The sequence below is a fragment of the Saccoglossus kowalevskii genome (assembly GCF_978046115.1).
Source record: "Saccoglossus kowalevskii chromosome 4 unlocalized genomic scaffold, keSacKowa6.1 SUPER_4_unloc_1, whole genome shotgun sequence".
In the NCBI taxonomy this organism is placed as follows: domain Eukaryota; kingdom Metazoa; phylum Hemichordata; class Enteropneusta; family Harrimaniidae; genus Saccoglossus; species Saccoglossus kowalevskii.
The window spans coordinates 217,760-240,656 of NW_028188616.1; the positions used below are offsets into that span (position 1 = coordinate 217,760).

General features: G+C 37.5%; 1 protein-coding gene across 3 annotated transcripts in view; it reads right to left on the reverse strand.

Annotated features, from left to right (window-relative positions):
* LOC144345461 (uncharacterized) overlaps positions 1-22,897 on the reverse strand; it is a 58,085-nt gene that overhangs the window by 13,775 nt on the left and 21,413 nt on the right. For all 3 annotated transcript variants that reach the window (XM_085496224.1, XM_085496226.1, XM_085496225.1), the window contains exons 3-7: positions 19,668-19,831; positions 19,020-19,163; positions 15,682-15,750; positions 1,285-1,353; positions 1,039-1,090 (exon numbers count right to left, since the gene is read on the reverse strand). In XM_085496224.1, coding sequence (XP_085352350.1) covers positions 1,039-1,090; positions 1,285-1,353; positions 15,682-15,750; positions 19,020-19,163; positions 19,668-19,831 — 498 coding nt within the window. The remainder of the gene's footprint in view (positions 1-1,038; positions 1,091-1,284; positions 1,354-15,681; positions 15,751-19,019; positions 19,164-19,667; positions 19,832-22,897) is intronic.

The window sequence follows — 22,897 nt, forward strand, 5'->3', positions numbered from 1 at the left end:
TCTTAGCAACGCGTTCTATTTATTTCCAAAGCGTGTGGTCGGCGCCTTTGATTGCGTTTATTTTGTTTTGTTTTTTATTCACGTAATCTATCACTGGCAGCGTTTGTTTTGTCGCGTCTCACAACTTAATGTCCAAGCTGACTTTGTTTTGGTTGTAAGTGAACCACGTACAGCTCATGAAAGTATTTCGCCCAGAGTTCGCAAAAAACGGAATACCCTGCAAACTTTGAATCCTTTATTTTATAACGAGACATTGGGCGCAAAAATAAAAACCATAATTGTAATTCAACAAGTTTATGTAACGTGTTAGTCCGCTTGCCAGCCGCCTAGTTAAAAAACGCGATCTCCATTGATGTCGGCTTCGACAACTTCGGACAAGTAAGATGGGCGCTGGCCGACATTACATTTGCAAGTATTGTATTTGTTTGACAAATTTTACACTGCTGTCATTCTATAACAATCGATTGGTCGTTTTTTTTCACAGTCTTACTATTCCTGCAGATATTCTTCAATTGTTATAGGTGCCATAGATTTACATATCTACAACTTGACCCGTGTTAAACCCAAACCATGCGTGCATGACAACCGTCACCCTACACACGCGTATGTATTATTACCAATTTTATATGGCCGTGTGATCCACCGTATTTTTTCAACGGTCGTTCTATAAATTTTTGATTGTATTTATTCTTATTTTAACATCATAAAAACAAAAATGACACACTTGTACATGAAACAGTAGGTAATGAACTGTAAATGCGGGCGGTTGCTCTGTCAGGCGAGCGAGCGAGCGAGCGAACGATTGCGCGAGCGGATACTTCCGGATTTGCGCGGTCGAAAAAAAAAGCGGTAATTGCGCGGTCGAATTGAACAAAGCGAGCGAAAAAAAAGCGATCGAAATCCGGAAGCGGGCGGGAGGCTGGGCGAAATGAGTACTGTAGCTCTTCGTAAACAATGAAGAAATGCTAGCAAGTATGTTTGGACTGAACTATGATTCCACATTCTTTAACAAAATATTGCTGTTATGCCACAATTTACCTTCTCTTTAACCTTTTCAAATATTTTTCTTGCTCTCCAGCCTCGGCAGTATCTGAAAAAAATAACATAAAAAGAGTAATATTTACTGGTATATGGATGCCCTTGTACTTATATTACTTATGATGTACTTGTGACATACTTGTGGTTACTTATGATATATTTGTAATATACATGTAATGTACGGTAGTTACAATGTACTTAAAAAAATGTGCATAATGCACTGTACATGATTAGAAAAATAATTACTTCTGAATTATTATGGCTGCTTTTGTCATCATACTTTTCGTAATTTTCCTTTCTTTGCAATGGAATAATCTGAAATGAGAAAACTACAGTTAATTTATTTGTTATTTAAAAGCAGCACATGTACTAACTTAAATGACAGCAGTGTGACAATGGTCAAAATAATGAGTGCTCATAATGTTATTATTAGTTTATGTGTGCCCCACTCAAAAAGCAGATCAGCACATGTCAGATAATTCAACAAACTTTTTAACAGATCTGTAAATTTTAACAAATTTAGCAAAACAAGCAGCCAGTCGGCTGAGATAACTCCGCTGTTAGCAATGTACATTTCAATTAAATAACAGAAGATATCATTAGAACATGAACAATATGTATAGTATCAAAGCAATGGGACTTGTTGTTTTCAACAAGAATTCAAAAATATCACTTTTCACCAAAAATAAAAAAAAAATCATCAAAATTAGATAATTGAAGATATCAACACGAAATTAACAAATCTGAAAGAGGTCCACATATAGTACATATAGTACATATATATGTAATATAAAAACAATCGGACTTGCGGTTTTCAACAAGAAGTCGAAAATATCACTTTTTACCCAAAATGACAAAAATATTAAGCAAAATTAGAGAATTGAAGATATCATCATGAAATGAACAAATCTGTAAGTGGTCCACATGTAGCACCTATATATGTAATATCAAAGCAATTGGACTCACGGTTTTCAACAAGAAGTCGAAAATATCACTGTTTACCAAAAATTACAGAAATATTCACCAAAATTAGAGAGTTAAAGATATCATTACAAAATGAACAAATTTGAGAGAGGTCCACATGTAGTACCTATATATGTAATATCAAAGCAATGGGACTTGCTGTTTCCAACAAGAATTCAAAAATATCACTTTTCACCAAAAATGACAAAAATAATCATCAAAATTAGATAATTGAAGATATCACCACAAAATGAACAAATCTGAAAGAGGTCCACATGTAGTAAATATATATGTAATATAAAAACAATCGGACTTGCGGTTTTCAACAAGAAGTCGAAAATATCACTTTTTACCAAAAATGACAACAATATTAAGCAAAATTAGAGAATTGAAGATATCATCATGAAATGAACAAATCTGTAAGTGGTCCACATGTAGTACCTACATATGTAATATCAAAGCAATCGGACTTGCGTTTTTAACGAGAAGTCGAAAATATCACTTTTTACAAAAAATGACAAACATATTAAGCAAAATTAGAGAATTGAAGATATCATCATGAAATGACCAAATCTGTAAGTGGTCCACATGTATTATCTATATATGTAATATCAAAGCAATTGGACTTGTGGTTTTTAACAATTAGTCGAAAATATCACTTTTTCACCCAAAATGACAGAAATTTTCACCAAAATTAGAGAATTAAAGATATCATTACAAAATGAACAAATCTGAGAGAGGTCCACATGTAGTACCTATATATGTAATATCAAAGCAATGGGACTTGCTGTTTCCAACAAGAATTCAAAAATATCACTTTTCACCAAAAATTACAAAAATAATCATCAAAATTAGATAATTGAAGATATCACCACAAAATGAACAAATCTGAAAGAGGTCCACATGTAGTAAATATATATGTAATATAAAAACAATCGCACTTGCGGTTTTCAACAAGAAGTCGAAAATATCACTTTTTACCAAAAATTACAACAATATTAAGCAAAATTAGAGAATTGAAGATATCATCATGAAATGAACAAATCTGTAAGTGGTCCACATGTAGTACCTATATATGTAATATCAAAGCAATTGGACTCAAGGTTTTCAACAAGAAGTCGAAAATATAACTTTTTACCAAAAATGACAAAAATATTCACCAAAATTAAAGAATTAAAGATATCATTACAAAATGAATAAATCTGAGAGAGGTTCACATGTAGTACCTATATATGTAGTATCAAAGCAATCGGACTTGCGGTTTTTTAACAAGAAGTCGAAAATATTGTCAGGGCACAGGTCAACATGTGTTCGTATAGTTACCCCTTATGAGCAATGGAATCGACCTCAAACATGCTAATTATGCAAGAGTTACCCATGATTCTTTCTGTTGATCACTTGAGTCTGTTGTATGTTTTGTGGAGATTTAATAAACGTGGCGATTTATTCGAATCAAATTCCCACAGCCACAAACTGGTGCCGAGACCAGGATATATTTCTGCAGGACATCAAGATTCACTCAATATTTCGCTATTTCATGACCAAGAATCACCACTCAACATTGCAAAAGACCACTCCGGAAAGACCGCGAAATTGAATCAACACGTGTTCTTCAATCAGGACAACGAACTTTCAACCTGTACAACTCAAGAGATCTTCAACTATTGTGAGCAACACTTTCAGTTTTCAACATGCCACCCAAATTATAAGCATTAATCAAGACAAGAGACAGGGCAAGGGCCAAATTAGAAGCAGTTTTACAACCCCTCGAAGAGTCGTTAACTAATTACGATGCAGCGCCAGGAAAATGGCCATTGATACACGACTGGAAGCACTAGTCACCGCTGATGCCAATATCACGGACACTGTCGATGTAACAGACCAGGAATTTTCCGAAACGGACCAGTACAAGATAAACGCTCTTAATCGTGTTGTTCGAATCACATTATTTCTCTCAAAGAACGACCCAGCGATGCCTCAAGTTCAAACTCCAAATCTGCCATCCCGGACAACTCAACGGGGCCCATCTCAACACAATGTTCAACTACCGCGCCTAAAAATAACACCGTTTCATGGCGACCCGCTTACTTGGAGCGAGTTCAATGACAGTTTCAAGAATACTGTCGCATACAACTTGTTTACCACTTCCGTGTGACTGGGAATGTTCTAGAACCGTACTGTGTCTGGGTGGAATTTTTAGATGTTGATTGAATAGGTAATAGGACACTGTAGAAGGCAATAGAAGGTAATGGAACATTCTAGAAATTTGTAGTTAGTTCCAGACTCATTATGTATGCTGATGTAATGGTCTATTTATAGACAGTGTGGGTAAATATAGGTGAGTTGTTCAGCACTGAGATCAGATCGGAGATCTCGTTGAATTGTATTGGAGTATCTAGTTATTGGAGTAATGGAGTTTTACCGCGTTATTGTACTTGATGTTTGCAGAGTATAATAATACCAGTACCAGTTGAAACCTCATCTGTTGGCTCCGTGTTCGCATGTTATCATCGCCGCCAGGGAAGTCTTTCTGTTACTGTTGCCATTTTGGTATTTGAACCATCACACCTGTACTATACCAATTACGGTAATATTACGTTGCGTGTGACATCTGGGGGCTCGTTCGGGAGCAGTGAAGATATAGAAGACAGCATGGCCAGCGAGATAAAAGATATGTCGAAACAAGAGTTGATGGAGTGGGCGGATGAACTGGGAATGACTGGAGAAGACAAAAGAAAATTTATTTTGGAGCAACTGAGTTCTCAGCGAGCTTAGAGACAAGCGGCGAGGGAAGAGAGAAAGGCAAAAATGGAAATAGAAGCAGAGGTGAGGAAAATGGAGATAAAGGAAAAGTTTCGGCTGGAAGCGGAAGCAGGTGAAAGAGAGAAATTGCGAATGGAAGCACAACAGCGGGAAAAAGAAAGGGAAGCAGAGGTAAAGAAAATGGAGATTGAGGAAAGAAAGGAAAAGTTACGGCTGGAAGCAGAAGCAGGCGAAAGAGAGAAATTGCGAATGGAAGCAGAACAGCGAGAAAAGGAAAGAGAATTTGAGTTAAGGAAATTAAAGCTGCAAGCAGCAATGCCGGGGCTCCAACAGGCTGATTTTGGCGGTCAACGAAATGTGGTCAGTGATGCACAGTCACCAAAGTTGCCTGCATTTGTTGATGGTAAGGACGAACTTGATAGTTATTTATTGCGGTTTGAGAGGTTTGCAACGAATGCGAGTTGGCATAGAAATGGATGGGCCACAAAATTGAGTGCGCTGTTGACTGGTAGAGCACTGGAAGTATATTCCAGGATGTCCGACACTGATGCAGTTGACTATGATCGTGTGAAGGTGGCGCTGTTGACAAGATACGATTTCACAGAGGATGGGTACAGGAAGCGATTTCGTGAAATTAAACCTGAAAGTACCGAGAGTCCTGACCAGTTAATTGTGCGGCTTAAGAATTATTTTGCTAAATGGGTTGAGTTGTCAGGCACTGCAGCAACATATGATGGTGTTACCGACTTGATGGTGAAGGAGCAGTTTATTGGTGCCTGTACAAAAGATCTTGCAGTTTATCTTAAAGAAAGAGCACCCAAAGATTTAGATGAGTTGGCAGTAATAGCAAAGCAGTACCTAGTGGCACATGGTCGACAGTTATCCACAAAGGACCAGGTGAAGTGTAACGATAATAAGAATGCCATTAGAAATACTGAGGTGGGACAGGGTAGTAGTATCTGGTGTTATGTATGTCAGGGTGTTGGTTATCGAGCAGTACAATGTCCATCCCGCGTTACTGATGTCAACCATGACAAAGGTGGACAGTGCCTTCAGTGTGGTGCTATAGGACATGTGGCTAAGTTCTGCCGTAGTGGACAACACAGGGGTCAAGAAAGAGTGTCAAACCCAGCACTACTACTGGTGCAGCTGCAGTGGTTAAAGAGGAGTCTAATATCAGTGCTAGCTGTGCTGTTCAAATTAACAGTGACATGCCTAAAATGGTTGAGAAGGACCATTTGTTGTTAGCATCGGGGGAGCAGTTAAAGGTTGTGAATGGTGCATGTATGGAACGAAGTGGCGTTGTGGAGGACAGGACTTTGCCTGTGGGTTAAGGGAAGGTTGGTGACACAGTTGTGACCATGTTGAGAGACACTGGGTGTAATGGCATTATAGTCAAGAAGAGCTTGGTACCAGATGACCAGTATATAAAAAAGATGGGTCATATGTTGATGGTTGATCGTACTGTAAGAAGGGTTCCAGTCGCCATGGTGGAAATTGAGACTCCATATTTGAGAGGCACGGTTGAAGCATTATGTGTGCAGGACCCAATCTATGAGTTAATTGTTGGGAATGTGCCCGGAGCAAGACCACCAGATGACCCGGATCCAGTATGGAATGTGAGTGGAGCAGTAACAACCAGAGCGCAAGCAAAGAAATCTGGTAAGGTGAAGCCACTCAAAGTGTGTGATGTAAAGACTGGAGCACATGTAACAAAAGACAATTTAATCGAGATGCAGCAAGCAGACACATCGTTGAAGAAATATTATAATAAGAGAGAACCAGAGGTGAGAGGGCACCATACAACCGAGTTCCAGGTATATTAATTGATATGCCATTCAAGCGTGTGGCTATAGATTTGGTTGGACCAATTACACCAGCCAGTGACGGGGGTCATCGATACATCTTAACTATGGTGGACTATGCTACACGGTATCCAGAGGCCGTTCCACTTAAAAATATAGATACAGAGACTGTAGCCGAGGCGTTGATTGACTTTTATAGCCGATTGGGGATTCCAGAGGAAGTACTAAGTGACATGGGGACTCAGTTTGTGTCAGAATGCATGCAAGAAGTATCAAGATTGCTCAGCATTAAGAGACTGACGTCTACGCCCTATCACCCCATCTGTAATGGACTGGTGGAAAAGTTTAATGGTACTTTGAAGAAGATGTTAAAGCGGTTGTGCCATGAACAACCAAGGCAATGGCATTGGTATATTAGTGCTTTACTCTTTGTGTATAGAGAAGTACCACAGGAGTCAACTGGTTTTTCCCCATTTGAACTGTTATATGGTCGAACGGTTAGAGGCCCAATGAAGATCCTTAAAGAGTTATGGACCGAAGAAAGCGATACTCCTGAGATAGTTAATAGTTACCAGTATGTGTTTGAGTTGAGAGATCGGTTAGAACAGACTTTAGAGATTGCTCGAGAGGAATTACAAAAGGCACAGAACCGATACAAGTGTTACTATGATCGTAAAACGAAGAAACGAGTGCTTAAGGAAGGAGATAAGGTGTTAATTTTGCGGCCAACTGACAACAACAAGCTATTGATGCAGTGGAAGGGTCCTTATGTGGTGGAGCAGGTAATAGGCGAAAACGATTATCGAGTGAGGGTAGGTGACAAAGTGAAGACGTATCATGTAAATATGTTAAAGTTGTATGTTGAGCGGGAGATGTCACCTCAACCAGATGGAAGTGAGACAAGTTACTCACCAAATATGGCCATAGACTTGATGAATGCTGTGCGCGCAGCTACAGCGGGGTGCAACGAGTCAGATGAAGAGAATGCTGTAGACGAAGATGATCTTCTAGAGTTAGGTACTTGTAAACCCAAGGAGTCAGGTAAAGATGTTCAAATTGGTACAGACCTGACAGAACACCAGAGAAAAGAACTGGTGGGTTTAGTCAATACTTGTGATAAGGTGTTTACTGACTTGCAAGGAAAGACCAAGATAATCAGTCATAAGATTGACCTGACAAATGATACACCAATACGATCTAAGCCATACTCACTACCATATGCAATAAGGGAGAACCTTAGGCAAGATATTGAAGATATGTTAAAAATGGGAGTAATCAGGAAGTCCACATCACCCTATGCGTTATCGGTGGTGATTGTAAAGAAGAAGGATGGATCGAATCGCATATGTGTAGATTATAGGAAATTAAATAAGGTCACTGTAACCGACCCTGAGCCAATGGTAACAACAGGGGACATATTTCAGAGGCTACATAATAGTAAGTTCCTGTCAAAAATTGATTTATGTAAGGGTTATTGGCAGATACCAGTAGCTAAAGAAGATATACCAAAGACAGCATTTGTTACTCCTGATGGAACTTATGAATTTTTAAGGATGCCATTTGGAATGAAGAATTCAGGAGCTACTCTGGTGCGGGGAATCAGGAAATTATTGTCAGGTATGGAGGGGGTTGGAAGCTATATAGATGACCTGATAGTTTATTCAAGCTGCTGGGATGAGCATGTTCAAGTATTATCTGAGTTGTTACGAAGACTGAGGGCAGCGGACATAACAGCTAGACCATCCAAGTGTGTTCTGGGTGCAACATCAGTAGAATTCCTGGGTCATGAAATTGGACACAATTGGGTGAGTCCAAGTCATGACAACATGGAGAAAATTCAAGAAGCGCAAAGACCAGCGACCAAGAAAGGTGTCCGATCATTCTTTGGGCTGGTCAATTACAACAGAGACCACATTCCCTTATTCACAACTATTGCAGCACCCCTGAGTGATCTACTAAGGAAAGGACAACCTAACAAAGTTATATGGGGAGAGGCCCAGGAGAAAGCATATAACACTTTGCGGGAATACTTATTGGGCAAACCAATTTTGAAGTTGCCAGACCCACAGAAACCATTTGTGTTGCGGACGGACGCGTCTCAGGTAGGAAATGGAGCAGTACTTATGCAGAATCATCCGATGCAGAAAAGAAATATTCAACTGTAAAAAGGGAATGTTTAGCCATTGTATGGGGCGTGAATAAATTTCGCTTATATTTAGCCGATGTGGAGTTCATTTTGCAGACGGATCATAAACCATTGTCTTACCTGGATAAAGCCAAGTTTGCAAATGACCGAGTGATGAGATGGGCGATGACTCTGCAAGGATATAATTATCGTGTTGAGGATATTCCTGGACGGAACAATGTGGTAGCGGACTACCTGAGTAGATTGATGGACTGAGGAACTTGAACAGTATAGTAGAATGTTATTCGTTTATGACTGTATTTATATTTTATTATATTCTACTTTATGTGATTTTCGAATTTTTGTACTCAGAGCTTTATTCAGTTCGATTTGATATATTGTATTGTTGTTTTATTTGAAATTGTTATCGTATTCGTATCATTGACGTTGTTGCTAGTCATGTAATATTATATGTTATAATATTTTTGAGAGGGGAGGCATGTCGCATACGACTTGTTTACCACTTCCGTGTGACTGGGAATGTTCTAGAACCGTACTGTGTCTGGGTGGAATTTTTAGATGTTGATTGAATAGGTAATAGGACACTGTAGAAGGCAATAGAAGGTAATGGAACATTCTAGAAATTTGTAGTATGTTCCAGACTCATTATGTATGCTAATGTAATGGTCTATTTATAGACAGTGTTAGTATATATAGGGGAGTTGTTCAGCACTGAGATCAGATCGGAGATCTCGTTGAATTGTATTGGAGTTTACGTATCTAGTTATTGGAGTAATGGAGTTTTACCGCGTTATTGTACTTGATGTTTGCAGAGTATAATAATACCAGTCCCAGTTGAAACCTCATCTGTTGGCTCCGTGTTCGCATGTTATCATCGCCGCCAGGGAAGTCTTTCTGTTACTGTTGCCATTTTGGTAATTGAACCATCACACCTGTACTATACCAATTGATAGTATTTGTCACACGCAACGTAATATTACGTTGCGTGTGACAAATACTATCAATTCAAACACCACAATTACTGAGACTCAGAAGTTCACATATCTTCGATCGCTAGTCAGAGATGGTGCGAGAAAACTGATCGAAGGATTTCAAATGTCGGACGCCAATTACAAAAAGGCGTACGAACTGTTGGAGAAGCGGCATGGTCGTACTCAGTCAGTTATAAGCGCGCACATGAAAGCGTTATATACTCAACCGCTACCTGAATACAATGCTATAGCTCTACGAGAGTTCCACGACAACATAGACGTCTCAGTTCGAGCACTCGCCGCCGAATATAAGGGATTGTTGATTCCTATGTTGCTGTCCAGATTACCTGTTGCATTTCAACAACAACTAGCGAAATCCAATTCTACCGATGAAGACTGGACATTATCATCACTCAGTAAACATATGCTCCAAAAAATCAAAGTCATGGAAATCGCAGACAGAATTGACAGTGAACCATACCCATCTACTATTTCTGCGTTCAACACTAACAGCCAGTATTCACAACCAAATCAAGGAGCTGGAACACACGTCAACTATCAAAACCAAACGCACACTTCAAACAAAACTATACGGAAACCACAACGCAAGCAACCTCACTGTTCATATTGTAAGGGCAGACATTATACTACTGACTGTCGCACTATTGCAACTCGTGCAGACAGAGTGAAATTTATTCAAGACAACAAACTTTGTTTCAACTGTCTAGGACACCCCTTATCACGCGATTGTCGATCGAATTTCTCGTGTCACTTATGCAAAGCCAAGCACCACACATAGATTCATTCGACTACTTGAACGGATGCACCTCAAACCAAACCCAACGCGCCGCGTGTTCATTTCGCTCATGCTTCGAACTTCAATCAACGCTGACCATCTTCCGGAGAACGATCAAACGTCGACCCGGCGCCACCACCACGCGTTCTACTTAAAACGGCAAGAGTCACCGTATTTGGCGATGGTGGATCCAAGATCGCTACTGTTCTATTCGACAACGGAGCATATCGAAGTTTTATAACCAGCAAGTTCGCCACTTCGATACAGGCAAACCCCAAGTTTTGGGAAACACTCAATTTGAAATGCTTCGCCAATCCTCGAACCGGTTACAAAACAGTACCTCGAACAGTCGGTATCCTGCAAAGAGATGGTTTCAAAAGCGCAATAAACCTGTTGGTAGTCGACGAGATCTCTGGACAATTTGGATAACTACCTCACGCACGACTTGCGTAACATCAAACATTTACGCAATCTTGACCTGGCGCACCCCCTCTCCAGCGGTACACACATGGACATCGACGTTCTGATTGGTGCAGACCACTATTGGGATTATGTCGGCTCGCATATAATCCGTGAATCAAATCCCATAGTAATCTCTTCAGCCTTTGGATATTTGCTTTCAGGGCCTATCCCATCAACTAGGAGGAGAGCCCACAATGTCCAAACATTTCATATATCAACCGTCCGTGAAAGCACCCGATACGGAACTTGACAAACTCGTCACAACATTTTGGGATTTTGAGTCAGTAATAATAATAATATAATATAATAATGAATTTATTGCATCCTTAGAAATAATTGTCATTGGTTGAACAGCAATAAAATGTTAGTAATAAAGTACAATACATATAAAATTAAAGTAAAAGTAAAATGTCAGTTATTGATATTTCTGATTTCAAATATTTTGTATAAGTATTCACCAACTTGTCTTCTTAGTACGTCTTCTCTTGAACTCATAATATATTTAAATATCTGGTTATCACTTTCCAATTCTTCTGGAATGCTGATATTAATAAATAGCTTTTGTCTTTCTGTTTGGTACCTAAGACATTCCATGAAGAAATGTTCTTCATTTTCAATTTTGATCTGGGAACATTGCTTACAGATTCTGTCTTCTAAAGGTATTTTGGGTTGGGTATGTCTACCCTTCTCAATTTCTAATACATGACTGCTTATTCTGAAACGAGTCAATAAGATTTTATGTTTCAGATTTATGTTTCAGATTACATAAAAGCAAATAAGGTTCAAAAGTGTATGAGTCTTTAAACTTTAAACATAGTTGAAGTTCGCGACAAAATACAGGCAAATGAGCTGAAAATTGCTCAAAGTGAACAATATAATCAATACATTGATCACAATCTCAGCACAGAAGACGACAGATACATCGCAAAATGGCCATAGAAACGAGAACACCCAACGCTGCCAACCAATTTTCAAGCGGCAAACGTACGCACCAGGAATATGATAGCGAAACTACCCAAGGAAATTATCCCGGTTTACAATTCAATAATCGCGGATCAACTACAACATGGATATATCGAAAAGGTCGACGATGACGACTCAAATACTGGGCATTACCTGCCACATCGATCAGTCAAAAAGGACAGCGTGTCGACACCCATTCGAATAGTATATGACTGTTCCGCGGCAAGTAAAAACAAACCAAGCCTCAACCAATGTTTGGACACTGGACCGCCGCTACTCAATTCATTGACATCGATTTTACTTAGATTTTGGTCAAATCCCATTGCAGTAACGGCTTATATTGAGAAGGCGTTTTTGCAAATCAAGCTACACGAATCTGACCGCTGTTATACCAAATTTCTGTGGTTAACAGACCCAGCCGATATCAACAGTTTATTCGCAACTTATCAATTTAGATCTGTTTTATTCGGTGCTACATGCTCGCCTTTTATTTTGAACGCCACACTTAGACATCTAACTACAGAACACATTTCGAAAACTGCCGCTCAAGTTTTACAACGGGATATTTATGTAGATGATGTCGTCACGGGCAGTGCAACCATGCAAGAGGCGATGCAATTCAACGATGAATCTCAACGTATTCTCTCTACCAAGAATGAGATGATAACAGCCGAACAACTGTGGATTAAATCCATTCAACGTCAATATTACGTCAATAGAACTCATTGACAGTCTTGTCAAAAATAACTCGCATCTCGGCGCTCTCCGTAAACAACTCAAGTTATTTGTGGATGACAATCAACTGATCAGAGCCGGTGGTCGCATACAAAACGCGAATTTACCAATAAACACGATACATCCACTACTCCTACCCGGTAAACATCAATATACACGTTCGACTTCAGCATGCCGGAACCAACGCTACAACTACGCGAAAACTACTGGATTACATCAATGCGACGCTTCGTGAAAGCTGTCATTCATCGCTGCGTGGTTTGTAAACGTGTGGACGGGTCAGCATACTCAAAACCAATACCGGCGCCTTTACCCAAATTTAGAGTACAACAAACCGTGCCATTCTCTACGATTGGGATTGACTACACCGGACATTTGCTTGTCAAAGACACCATTACACAGTCAATAGTAAAGGTGTACATTTGTTTGTTTACCTGCAGGGTGTCACGGGCTGTCCATTTAGAACTGGTCAGAGATCTTTCTACAGAGTCATTTCTTCAAGCCTTGCGTCGATTCGCGGCACGTAGATCAACGCCCACTCTCATCGTGTCAGACAATGCATCGACATTTGTCTCCACTGCGAACGAACTTCAGAAAATCAGCACTGATACCATGGTATTACAGTACCTTTCCGAGAATCGTATCACTTGGCGCTTCACACCGAAACGCAGTCCGTGGTGTGGAGGGCTATTCAAACGCATGATATCGATCACAAAAACTTCCCTCAAGAAAATACTGGGCAGAGCTTGTGTGTCATATACTGAATTAGCGACAATTATCACAGAAATCGAGTGCGCAATTAATGCACGTCCTCTGACTCATGTTGCGTCAGATATTTCGGATTTGAACCCACTGACTCCTTCGCAATTGATAAATGGACGTGAAATACGTGTGTTTTGGAGCTTAGCACGCATCACCAAGTTACTTCCGGGTTCTGATGGAATAGTGCGAGTGGTGGAAATCAGAACCAAACACGGTAAAACTAACCGCGACATCTCTCGTTTGTATCCACTTGAACTTTCATCCGAAACTGAGTTGGTTTCACGCCCCAATTCAGAATCACCGTCAATGGAAGATTCTACGCCGATCGACGTTGATTCACAACCAACTGCGAGCGACATGGATGAAACTCAATACACAACGCAAACTGATTATTCAACGCAAAGAAGACGATCCAAGAGATGATCTGCGGAAATTGCTGAATAAAGGATTTACCGGCAGTATGAATCAAATCTTGTGTAAGCAAACAAACTCAATATGTTTCAGAACTGTTAGAATATTACCCAAACTTTTGATACAAAGTAATCTTTCATAACAATTATTAACTCTTACAATGTTGTTTCAAATTTGTTCTATGAAGAAATCCTAGAGTTGACACGTGTTCTAACAATAACATTCGTGACCTTTAGGTCAAGCAGTGTCAATCACATCCGGTATCCATGGATACCCTGATAAGACTTCACCATTGAAATAAACTTGTTCAGGCAAGCAATCAGCTGGTCTACTGCACATTATTGTTCCATTTCAGAACTTTGCTGATGAACTATAGAAACCATAAGTACTCTAGTAGTATTTACACTCAAATGTAAATTTTTCAGGGCAATCTTTAGCTTAGTGTATGATTACTGTGTTAGTCAGTTGAATGTAGTATTGTGCCTCGAACATCTGTCTTCATTCTATGATATAATAACAAACCCAATGTTTCATGTCTGCTTCGCATTTTTTGCCGGGCAGTATGTCGGGCACAGGTCAACATGTATCCGTTTATTAAGAGTTACCCCTATGAGCAATGGAATCGACCTCAAACATGCTAATTATGCAAGTGTTACCCATGATTCCTTCTGTCGATCACTTGAGTCTGTTGTATGTTTTGTGGAGATTTAATAAACGTGGTGATTTATTCAAACCGAATTCCCACAGCCACAAATATCACTTTTTACCAAAAATGACAAACATACATTGTATTAAGCAAAATTAGAGAATTGAAGATATCATCATGAAATGACCAAATCTGGAAGAGGTCCACATGTTGTACTTACATATGTAATATATCAAAGCAATCGAACTTGCATTTTTTAACGAGAAGTCGAAAATATCACTTTTTATCAAGAATTACAAAAATATTAAGCAAAATTAGAGAATTGAAGATATCATCATGAAATGAACACATCTGTAAGTGGTCCACATGTAGTACCTATATAGGTAATATCAAAGCAATCAGACTTGCGGTTTTTAACGAGAAGTCGAAAATATCACTTTTTACAAAAAATGACAAAAATATTCACCAAAACTAAAGAATTTAAGATATCATTAGAAAATGAACAAATCTGAGAGAGGTTTACATGTAGTACCTATATATGTAATATCAAAGCAATTGGACTTGCGATTTTCAACAAAAAGTCGAAAATATCACTTTTTACCAAAAACAACAAAAATATTCATCAAAATTAGAAAATTGAAGATATCATCATGAAATGAACAAATCTTAGAGTGGTCCACATGTAGTACCTATATATGTAATATCAAAGCAATTGGACTCAAGGTTTTCAACAAGAAGTCGAAAATATCAGTTTTTACAAAAAATGACAAAAATATTCACCAAAATTAAAGAATTAAAGATATCATTAGAAAATGAACAAATCTGAGAGAGGTTTACATGTAGTACCTATATATGTAATATCAAAGCAATTGGACTTGTGGTTTTTAACAAGAAGTCGAAAATATCACTTTTTACCAAAAATGACAGAAATATTCACCAAAATTAGAGGATTAAAGATTTTGACATGAAATGAACGAATCTGAGAAAAAACCATTCAAGGTACTTGCATATCTAATTGAAAAAATTCTGACTTGCGGTTTTGAAGAAGAAGTTGAAATTGTAAAGTTGACGACGACAGACGACGGCGACGAACAATCAGTAATATGAACAGCTCCACTGAGTTGACTTTGTCTACAGCGGAGCTAAAAAGATTAGCCCCAACAAGGAAGAGCCACTACCTTATATTTAAATAGAATGCATTAAAATAGTATACTACTTACTCCCATATATCAACATGGGGTCCTATCCTATTCAGTCTCATAACTGCCAATTTATTTTGCATTGCTTGTCTGCAGAGATAACCAGACATTACATTTCAACTTACATTACATCGCATAATAACTATCACATCACATCACATCACATCAATTACATCACAGTACATCACAGCAATTACATTAGGGATGACGTAAAAGATCAATGTCAGATAAAAAACTTATTTCCTTTAGTTTGGGGGTGGGGGGTTTTGATCTAAAAATGTTTCCATCCTACAAAAACGATTTTATTTTTTAATGAAGTCAAAAAATCTTGGAGTATTTGTAGTTCTATCCAATCATGGGCAGAAATAACCGAAAAGGGAAAAAACCCAGAAAAATGGTTTGGTTCGAGTGTTAATCTGTGCGTCAAATGAGGTGCATTTGTAAACTCTTTTACACCCACGTGACAACCAACTGCTATGCAATACTACTGTCCGACTATCAATTTGTATTTAATGATGAATGTAGTCTGACGCCATGACCAATATTTATCAATTAAGTTTCAGTGGGGGGTAGGGGGGTTTTGGAAAAAAACTAAAGGAATTAAGTTTTTTATCCGACATCGATCTTTTGACGTCATCCCTTACATTACATCACATCAATTACATCACATCACATCAATTACATTACATCACAGTACATCACATCAATTATATTACATCACATCACATCAATTACATTGCATCGCATCACATCAATAACATTACATCACATCACAGTACATCATATCAATTACATTACATCACATCACATCAATCACATCACAGTACATCACATCAATTACATTACATTACATCACATCAATTACATCACATCAATTACATTACATCACATCACATCACATCAATTACATTACATCACATCACATCAATTATATCACAGTACATCACATCAATTACATTACATTACATCACATCAATTACATTACATCACATCACATCACATCACATCAATTACATTACAGTACATCACATCAATTACACCACATCAATTACATTACATCACATCAAATACCTTATATCAGATACATCACATCACATCAATTACATTACATTACATCACATCAATTACATTACATCACATCACATCAATTACATTACAGTACATCACATCAATTACACCACATCAATTACATTACATCACATCACATCAAATACCTTACATCAAATACCTTACATCAGATACATCACATCACATCACATCACATCAATTACATTACATTACATCACATCAATTACATTACATCACATCACATTAATCACATCAATTACATCACAGTACATCACATCAATTATATAACTACATCAGATTATTTACATTACATTACATCACATCAATTACATTACATCACATCAATTACATCACATTGCATCAATTACATCACATTACATCAATGACATCACATCACATCAATTACATTACATCACAGTACACCACATCAATAACATTACATCACATCATATCAATTACATCACAGTACATCACATCACTTACATAACTACATCAGATCATTTACCTTACATCACATCACATCAATTACATCACATTACATCAATTACATCACATCACATCAATTACATTACATCACATCAATAACATGACATCACATCACATCAATTACATCACATCACATCAATTACATCGCATCACATCAATAACATTACATCACATCATATCAATTACATCACAGTACATCACATCAATTACATAACTACATCAGATCATTTACATTACATTACATCACATCAATTACATTACATCACATTACATCAATTACATCACATCACATCAATTACATTACATCACAGTACATCACATCAATAACATGACATGACATGACATCACATCAATTACATCACATCACATCAATTACATCGCATAACATCAATAACATTACATCACATCATATCAATTACATCACAGTACATCACATCACTTACATAACTACATCAGATCATTTACCTTACATCACATCACATCACATCAATTACATCACATCACATCACATCAATTACATTACATCACAGTACATCACATCAATAACATGACATCACATCACATCAATAACATTACATCACATCACATCAATTACACCACAGTACATCACATCAATTACATTACATTACATCACATCAAATACATTACATCACATCACATCATATACATTACATCAGATACATTACATTACAGCACTTCAGATCAATTACATCACAGTACATCACATCACTTACATAACTACATCAGATCATTTACATTACATTACATTACATCACATCAATAACCAATATGCGATTTATTTGAACCCGCTAAACAGAAATATAATCGCCATGTGAAACATAATACTACATCAGAAATCACTTCGTCTGAATCAAATGTACTACACACGGCTACGACTTCACCCAATTTTGATCAAGATGAAATCACCACTCACTTTGAGTCGCCCACAATGAGCGAACATTTCAAAGTTAACTCTGCCGAACCCAAAGTGATACCCGAAGTAGCAAGTTTCAACGCCGACGCAGTATTTCATATTGACTCTTACCGCAATTTGTCACATTTATTGCGTGTTTTGAGATTTATCAAAGGTTTTAAAACTTGTCTCAACTTGAACACGCCAATCGTCTCTGATACAGAGAACAGCACCCAAAAATCAACGCCTGACGCCAACGAGATTATAACAGCCGAACAACTGTGGATTAAATCCATTCAACGTCAATAATACGTCAATAGAACTCATTGACAGTCTTGTCAAAAATAACTCGCATCTCGGCGCTCTCCGTAAACAACTTAAGTTATTTGTGGATGACAATCAACTGATCAGAGCCGGTGGTCGCATACAAAACGCGAATTTACCAATAAACACGATACATCCACTACTCCTACCCGGTAAACATCAATATACTACTTTAGTTATTCGCGACGCACACGTCCGACTTCAGCAATGCTACAACTTCAAGACTACGTGAAAACTACTGGATTACATCATACCATCATACATCACATCAATTACATCACATCACATCACATCACATCATATACATTACATCAGATACATTACATTACATCACTTCAGATCAATTACATCACAGTACATCACATCACTTACATAACTACATCAGATCATTTACATTACATTACATCACATCACATTACATCAATAACATTACATCACAATATATTACATTAAAATACATTACATTACATCACATCAATAACATTACATCACAATACATTACATTTCCCAACTTCTGTTGATGTACACAAAAATATTTATTTTGATTGACACTTATATACACACTTACTGTTTCATAGCTTCTGCAATCTTTTCATATCTTTCTCGTTCTCTCTGTGCTTTACTTGCAATATATTCTCTCTCCCACAGTTTGGTGTTAAAATCTTGTCGTAGTTTTATTGCTTCCTTTCTAGCAAGCTGTCGACGAGACGACCTGCAGGAAAATGTTCTAATACTATTATCCTATTTAAACATAGACTTGGGGAAATAATATTAGTGCTAAATTGTCCATAGTAAATCTGATTTAGTGATGATTATAAATCAGCTATTTTACACAGTTCTGAAACTGTTTCATTTACACGATTACACTAAAAAATACTTACACTGCAAAGAAAAACATACATAAGGACACTGTTAAGTTTTGAGTGGAATTAATGTTGTATCGATAGATAAATAATAATATATCTCATATTAAACAACGTTGAAATCTTTAGAAGTAACAGATAAAATGAACAATATATAACACTAATTTTCTGCACACAACTAATTTGAATTTTTTCAACTTTTGTACTGCAAACAACAGCCAATCCCCCCCCCCCCCCCAGCAGGCTTGAATATTAAAGTGCATGCTTGAAATATATCAACATCATGCAAGATATTCATTCATGAATATTTAATCTCCCACACTTGTTTGAGATACAACTGGATCTATATTCACCTCTGCATAACTACTGCTGCATGTTTCAGTTCGTCTTTTCTATCCCGTTCAGCTCTTTCAAGTTCTTCAATATACACAACTGAGGATTGTTGTTTGAATATTTCCTTTATATTCACTGCTGCCTTCACCTCCTTCTGCCTTTGTGATAATTCCAATTCTATGTACTGAACAAACAGCAATTTGTCTAATTTTTTTCAGTTTCTTGAAACACCGGTAGTTGGCACATCAACATGGGTGTTTCTGATTACATGACCTTACCTCAAAGCAAATACTATATTTACTATATTAGTAGTATATGTGCTCATATATATGTGTGTCTATGGTCAAAATACTGTACAATACTTTATTTTAGATTTTCACTGGAATACAATTTTGGCTGTTTTATATGGAGTTTATTTTCACTGATTTTTAATGAGTTGCATGTGAAATATATATAGGGAAAAAAGTATGTTCCCTGAATTTTGTTTTCACTGAATAACGGAAATAAATTCTGAGCAAAAAATAATGTATTTTACAGTATGTCATATTTTAATAATCCCACATACAAAAAATGCAAACAAATACAGAAATCATAAAGCATCCATATGCAAATGTCTACTCAATATTTATTCTATTAACCTATATATGTTGTATGCATGAGGCTAAAGGTCACACATCCTGGTAATATTGGGGTATTTGTTGTATAAAATCACATTAGAACAATTTTAAAATTTATAACCCTTACACTATACCATTGTCAACTTTTCTCAACTTATATTGGAATAGACCCCATTAAAAAATCAGTTTGATTCAAAATTAATATTGAATTTAGAAAAATTACAGTAAAACATGTGCATGAATAATTTGATAAGAAAAAAAATGTTATTGTCATTTGAAGTGTGCCCTCTAAAGTTAAGAAAAAACAGTTGGCAGACACATGCAGGTGTCTCTAGTGTTTCATGTGGGTGTGAATGTACACTAAAGGAAAGTGTGAGAGATCTACACCTTACAAAAGATTCTTCAATCTCATCATTCTAAGGTCATGATCTCAAGTCTCACAATCACACAATAGAAGATTACACAATGAATCCATCTCAAATTACCGAAATCCACAATAACCTCAAACAGACTTTTATATCACATCGGAAAAAGTTTTCAATGACAATGAAGCCTCAACTAATGGAAAAAACAAACTATATATAGAACCTTTAAACAAAATTTCCTCTTGGAAGCCTACATGTATCTTACAAAACTAGAAACACAGATCTGAGTCTGCCTCTCCAAATTTTGACTGATTGACCACACCCTTAATATTGAAGTTTGTCGCCACAAAAGGATCCTTTTGAATGACAGAATCTGTGACATGTGTAATCAAAATGAAGATGAAACATATTTTCTTATCAAATGCAAAGAATCTCAAAAAAGATAAATTCACACATCCACAATTTCAATAGTAAATCACCAGAAACACAAGTTGTGTTCACGTTACACGAAGTACGGGCTAAGATTTAAGCTGATTTAGGCTTATCTAGCATATTTGCACTTTGGCTAGACCCAATTGCGTCCACGCACAGGGAGGGCCAGTCGTTAGCACGGGCTAAGGGGTGCCATTAGTCGGTGACCTTTGGTAAGCCGCTATTTACGAACGAAAAATGGATGACACGCGCGAGGTTCTATTTCTGCTGCTGGCATGTTTCGTTCTAATTTTGAAGCGACGTGCACAGGAACGCGAGAGAAGACGAACCCAACTTATTTGGATGCACAGAAACAGTATACAACGGGCGTAACAGAATACAGCGTTTTATTAATGCATGTCGTAGACAGCAAACCAAATTTAGTTTGTCTACGATTGGAGCTGCTGTACGCTCTACTACAGTGACCGGATTAGTGTGGAAGTGAGCGCGGAGTAATGACTGGTGGAATAGTGTCGTTATACGAACATGGGACAATTTTCACACCCAAAGTTCGCCGCAGAGGGCACTTAGCCCTGGGCTAAGCGTTCGCGCATACTTCGTCTTAAATTCGGATCAGATTTAACCCGTACTTAGCATTCCTTAGCCCGTGCTAAGCGTTCACGCACGTTTTCTTAGCACGGGCTAAGGAATTTGACCTCTTAGCCCGTGCTAAGGAGCTGTGCGTGAACGCAACTACAGTTTACTGAATTAATTTGCAGTATAAACCTACTTGTTTGCATCTATGAAGCAAAATTTATTAAAACTGGATTAGAAATCAAGCAACGTCAATCCTAGGTGGCTTTTTTTATCATTTGGGTTTGTTTGTTTGTGTGTGTATGTATGTATGTGTGCGTGTGTGGTAACAACGTTGTGACAATTAACTAATTTAACTTTACACCGACTTGTGACGACAGGACCTACATTGTGATGACCCTCACTATTTTCATAATTTATATTAATATTTAATCGAATTTAACTCAAGTTTACGAAGCTTAGGTTTAGTAAAGGAGAAGGGTTTGGTTCAATTTATATTAAATATATACCATACCTTCCCCCTTTACTAAACCTAAGCTTTGCAAACATTTCTATGTTATGTCACCGGATATTCAAATTTATTTATTTAAACATAATTAAATTGATTTTAATTAAACTTCAATTAAATGAAACCCTATATAGGAACGCGTTTTAGTCGAGTTCATATCGCAACTATAATAAAAGTTCATTCAATTATATTAAAAGTTAACACAATGTGTGTTGTTACAATGACGGTAAGACGTGTATGTGTGCGTGTATGTATTTGCACATGTATTTGTCTTGATCTGTATTGTGGATTTAATTATTTATTATGCAATTTGCACTCAACTATTGCTACATTTACACAGCAACATTTTATCAGAGCCGAACTACCGCTTCTCTCATCGTTCAAGAGAAGATTTATCTCAAACGCGTTTACACGGTCAGGAGCCGAACAAGAGCAGAGCTCAATTCAGTTCAATCAGAGCCGAACAGTACATGGCCCTCAAATACTTAGAATGAAAACAACATGGCTGCCTCCACCATAATTGAAATAAGATGTTACTTGAAGAAGTCAATTGAGAGCTTGATTTCAGATAGTTGAGCCCAGATGTGTATACACGGTATTTGAGCCAAACTTGGCTCTAGCTGGCTAGGGTCGAACACATATACATGACCATTTTTGCTGGCTTGAGTCGTAGGGCTCTGATTAAATGCTGTTGTGTAAATGTAGCTTGTAGTTGTAACCTAACTTCCTTCCCCTCAGGGGATGTGTGAGTGTTA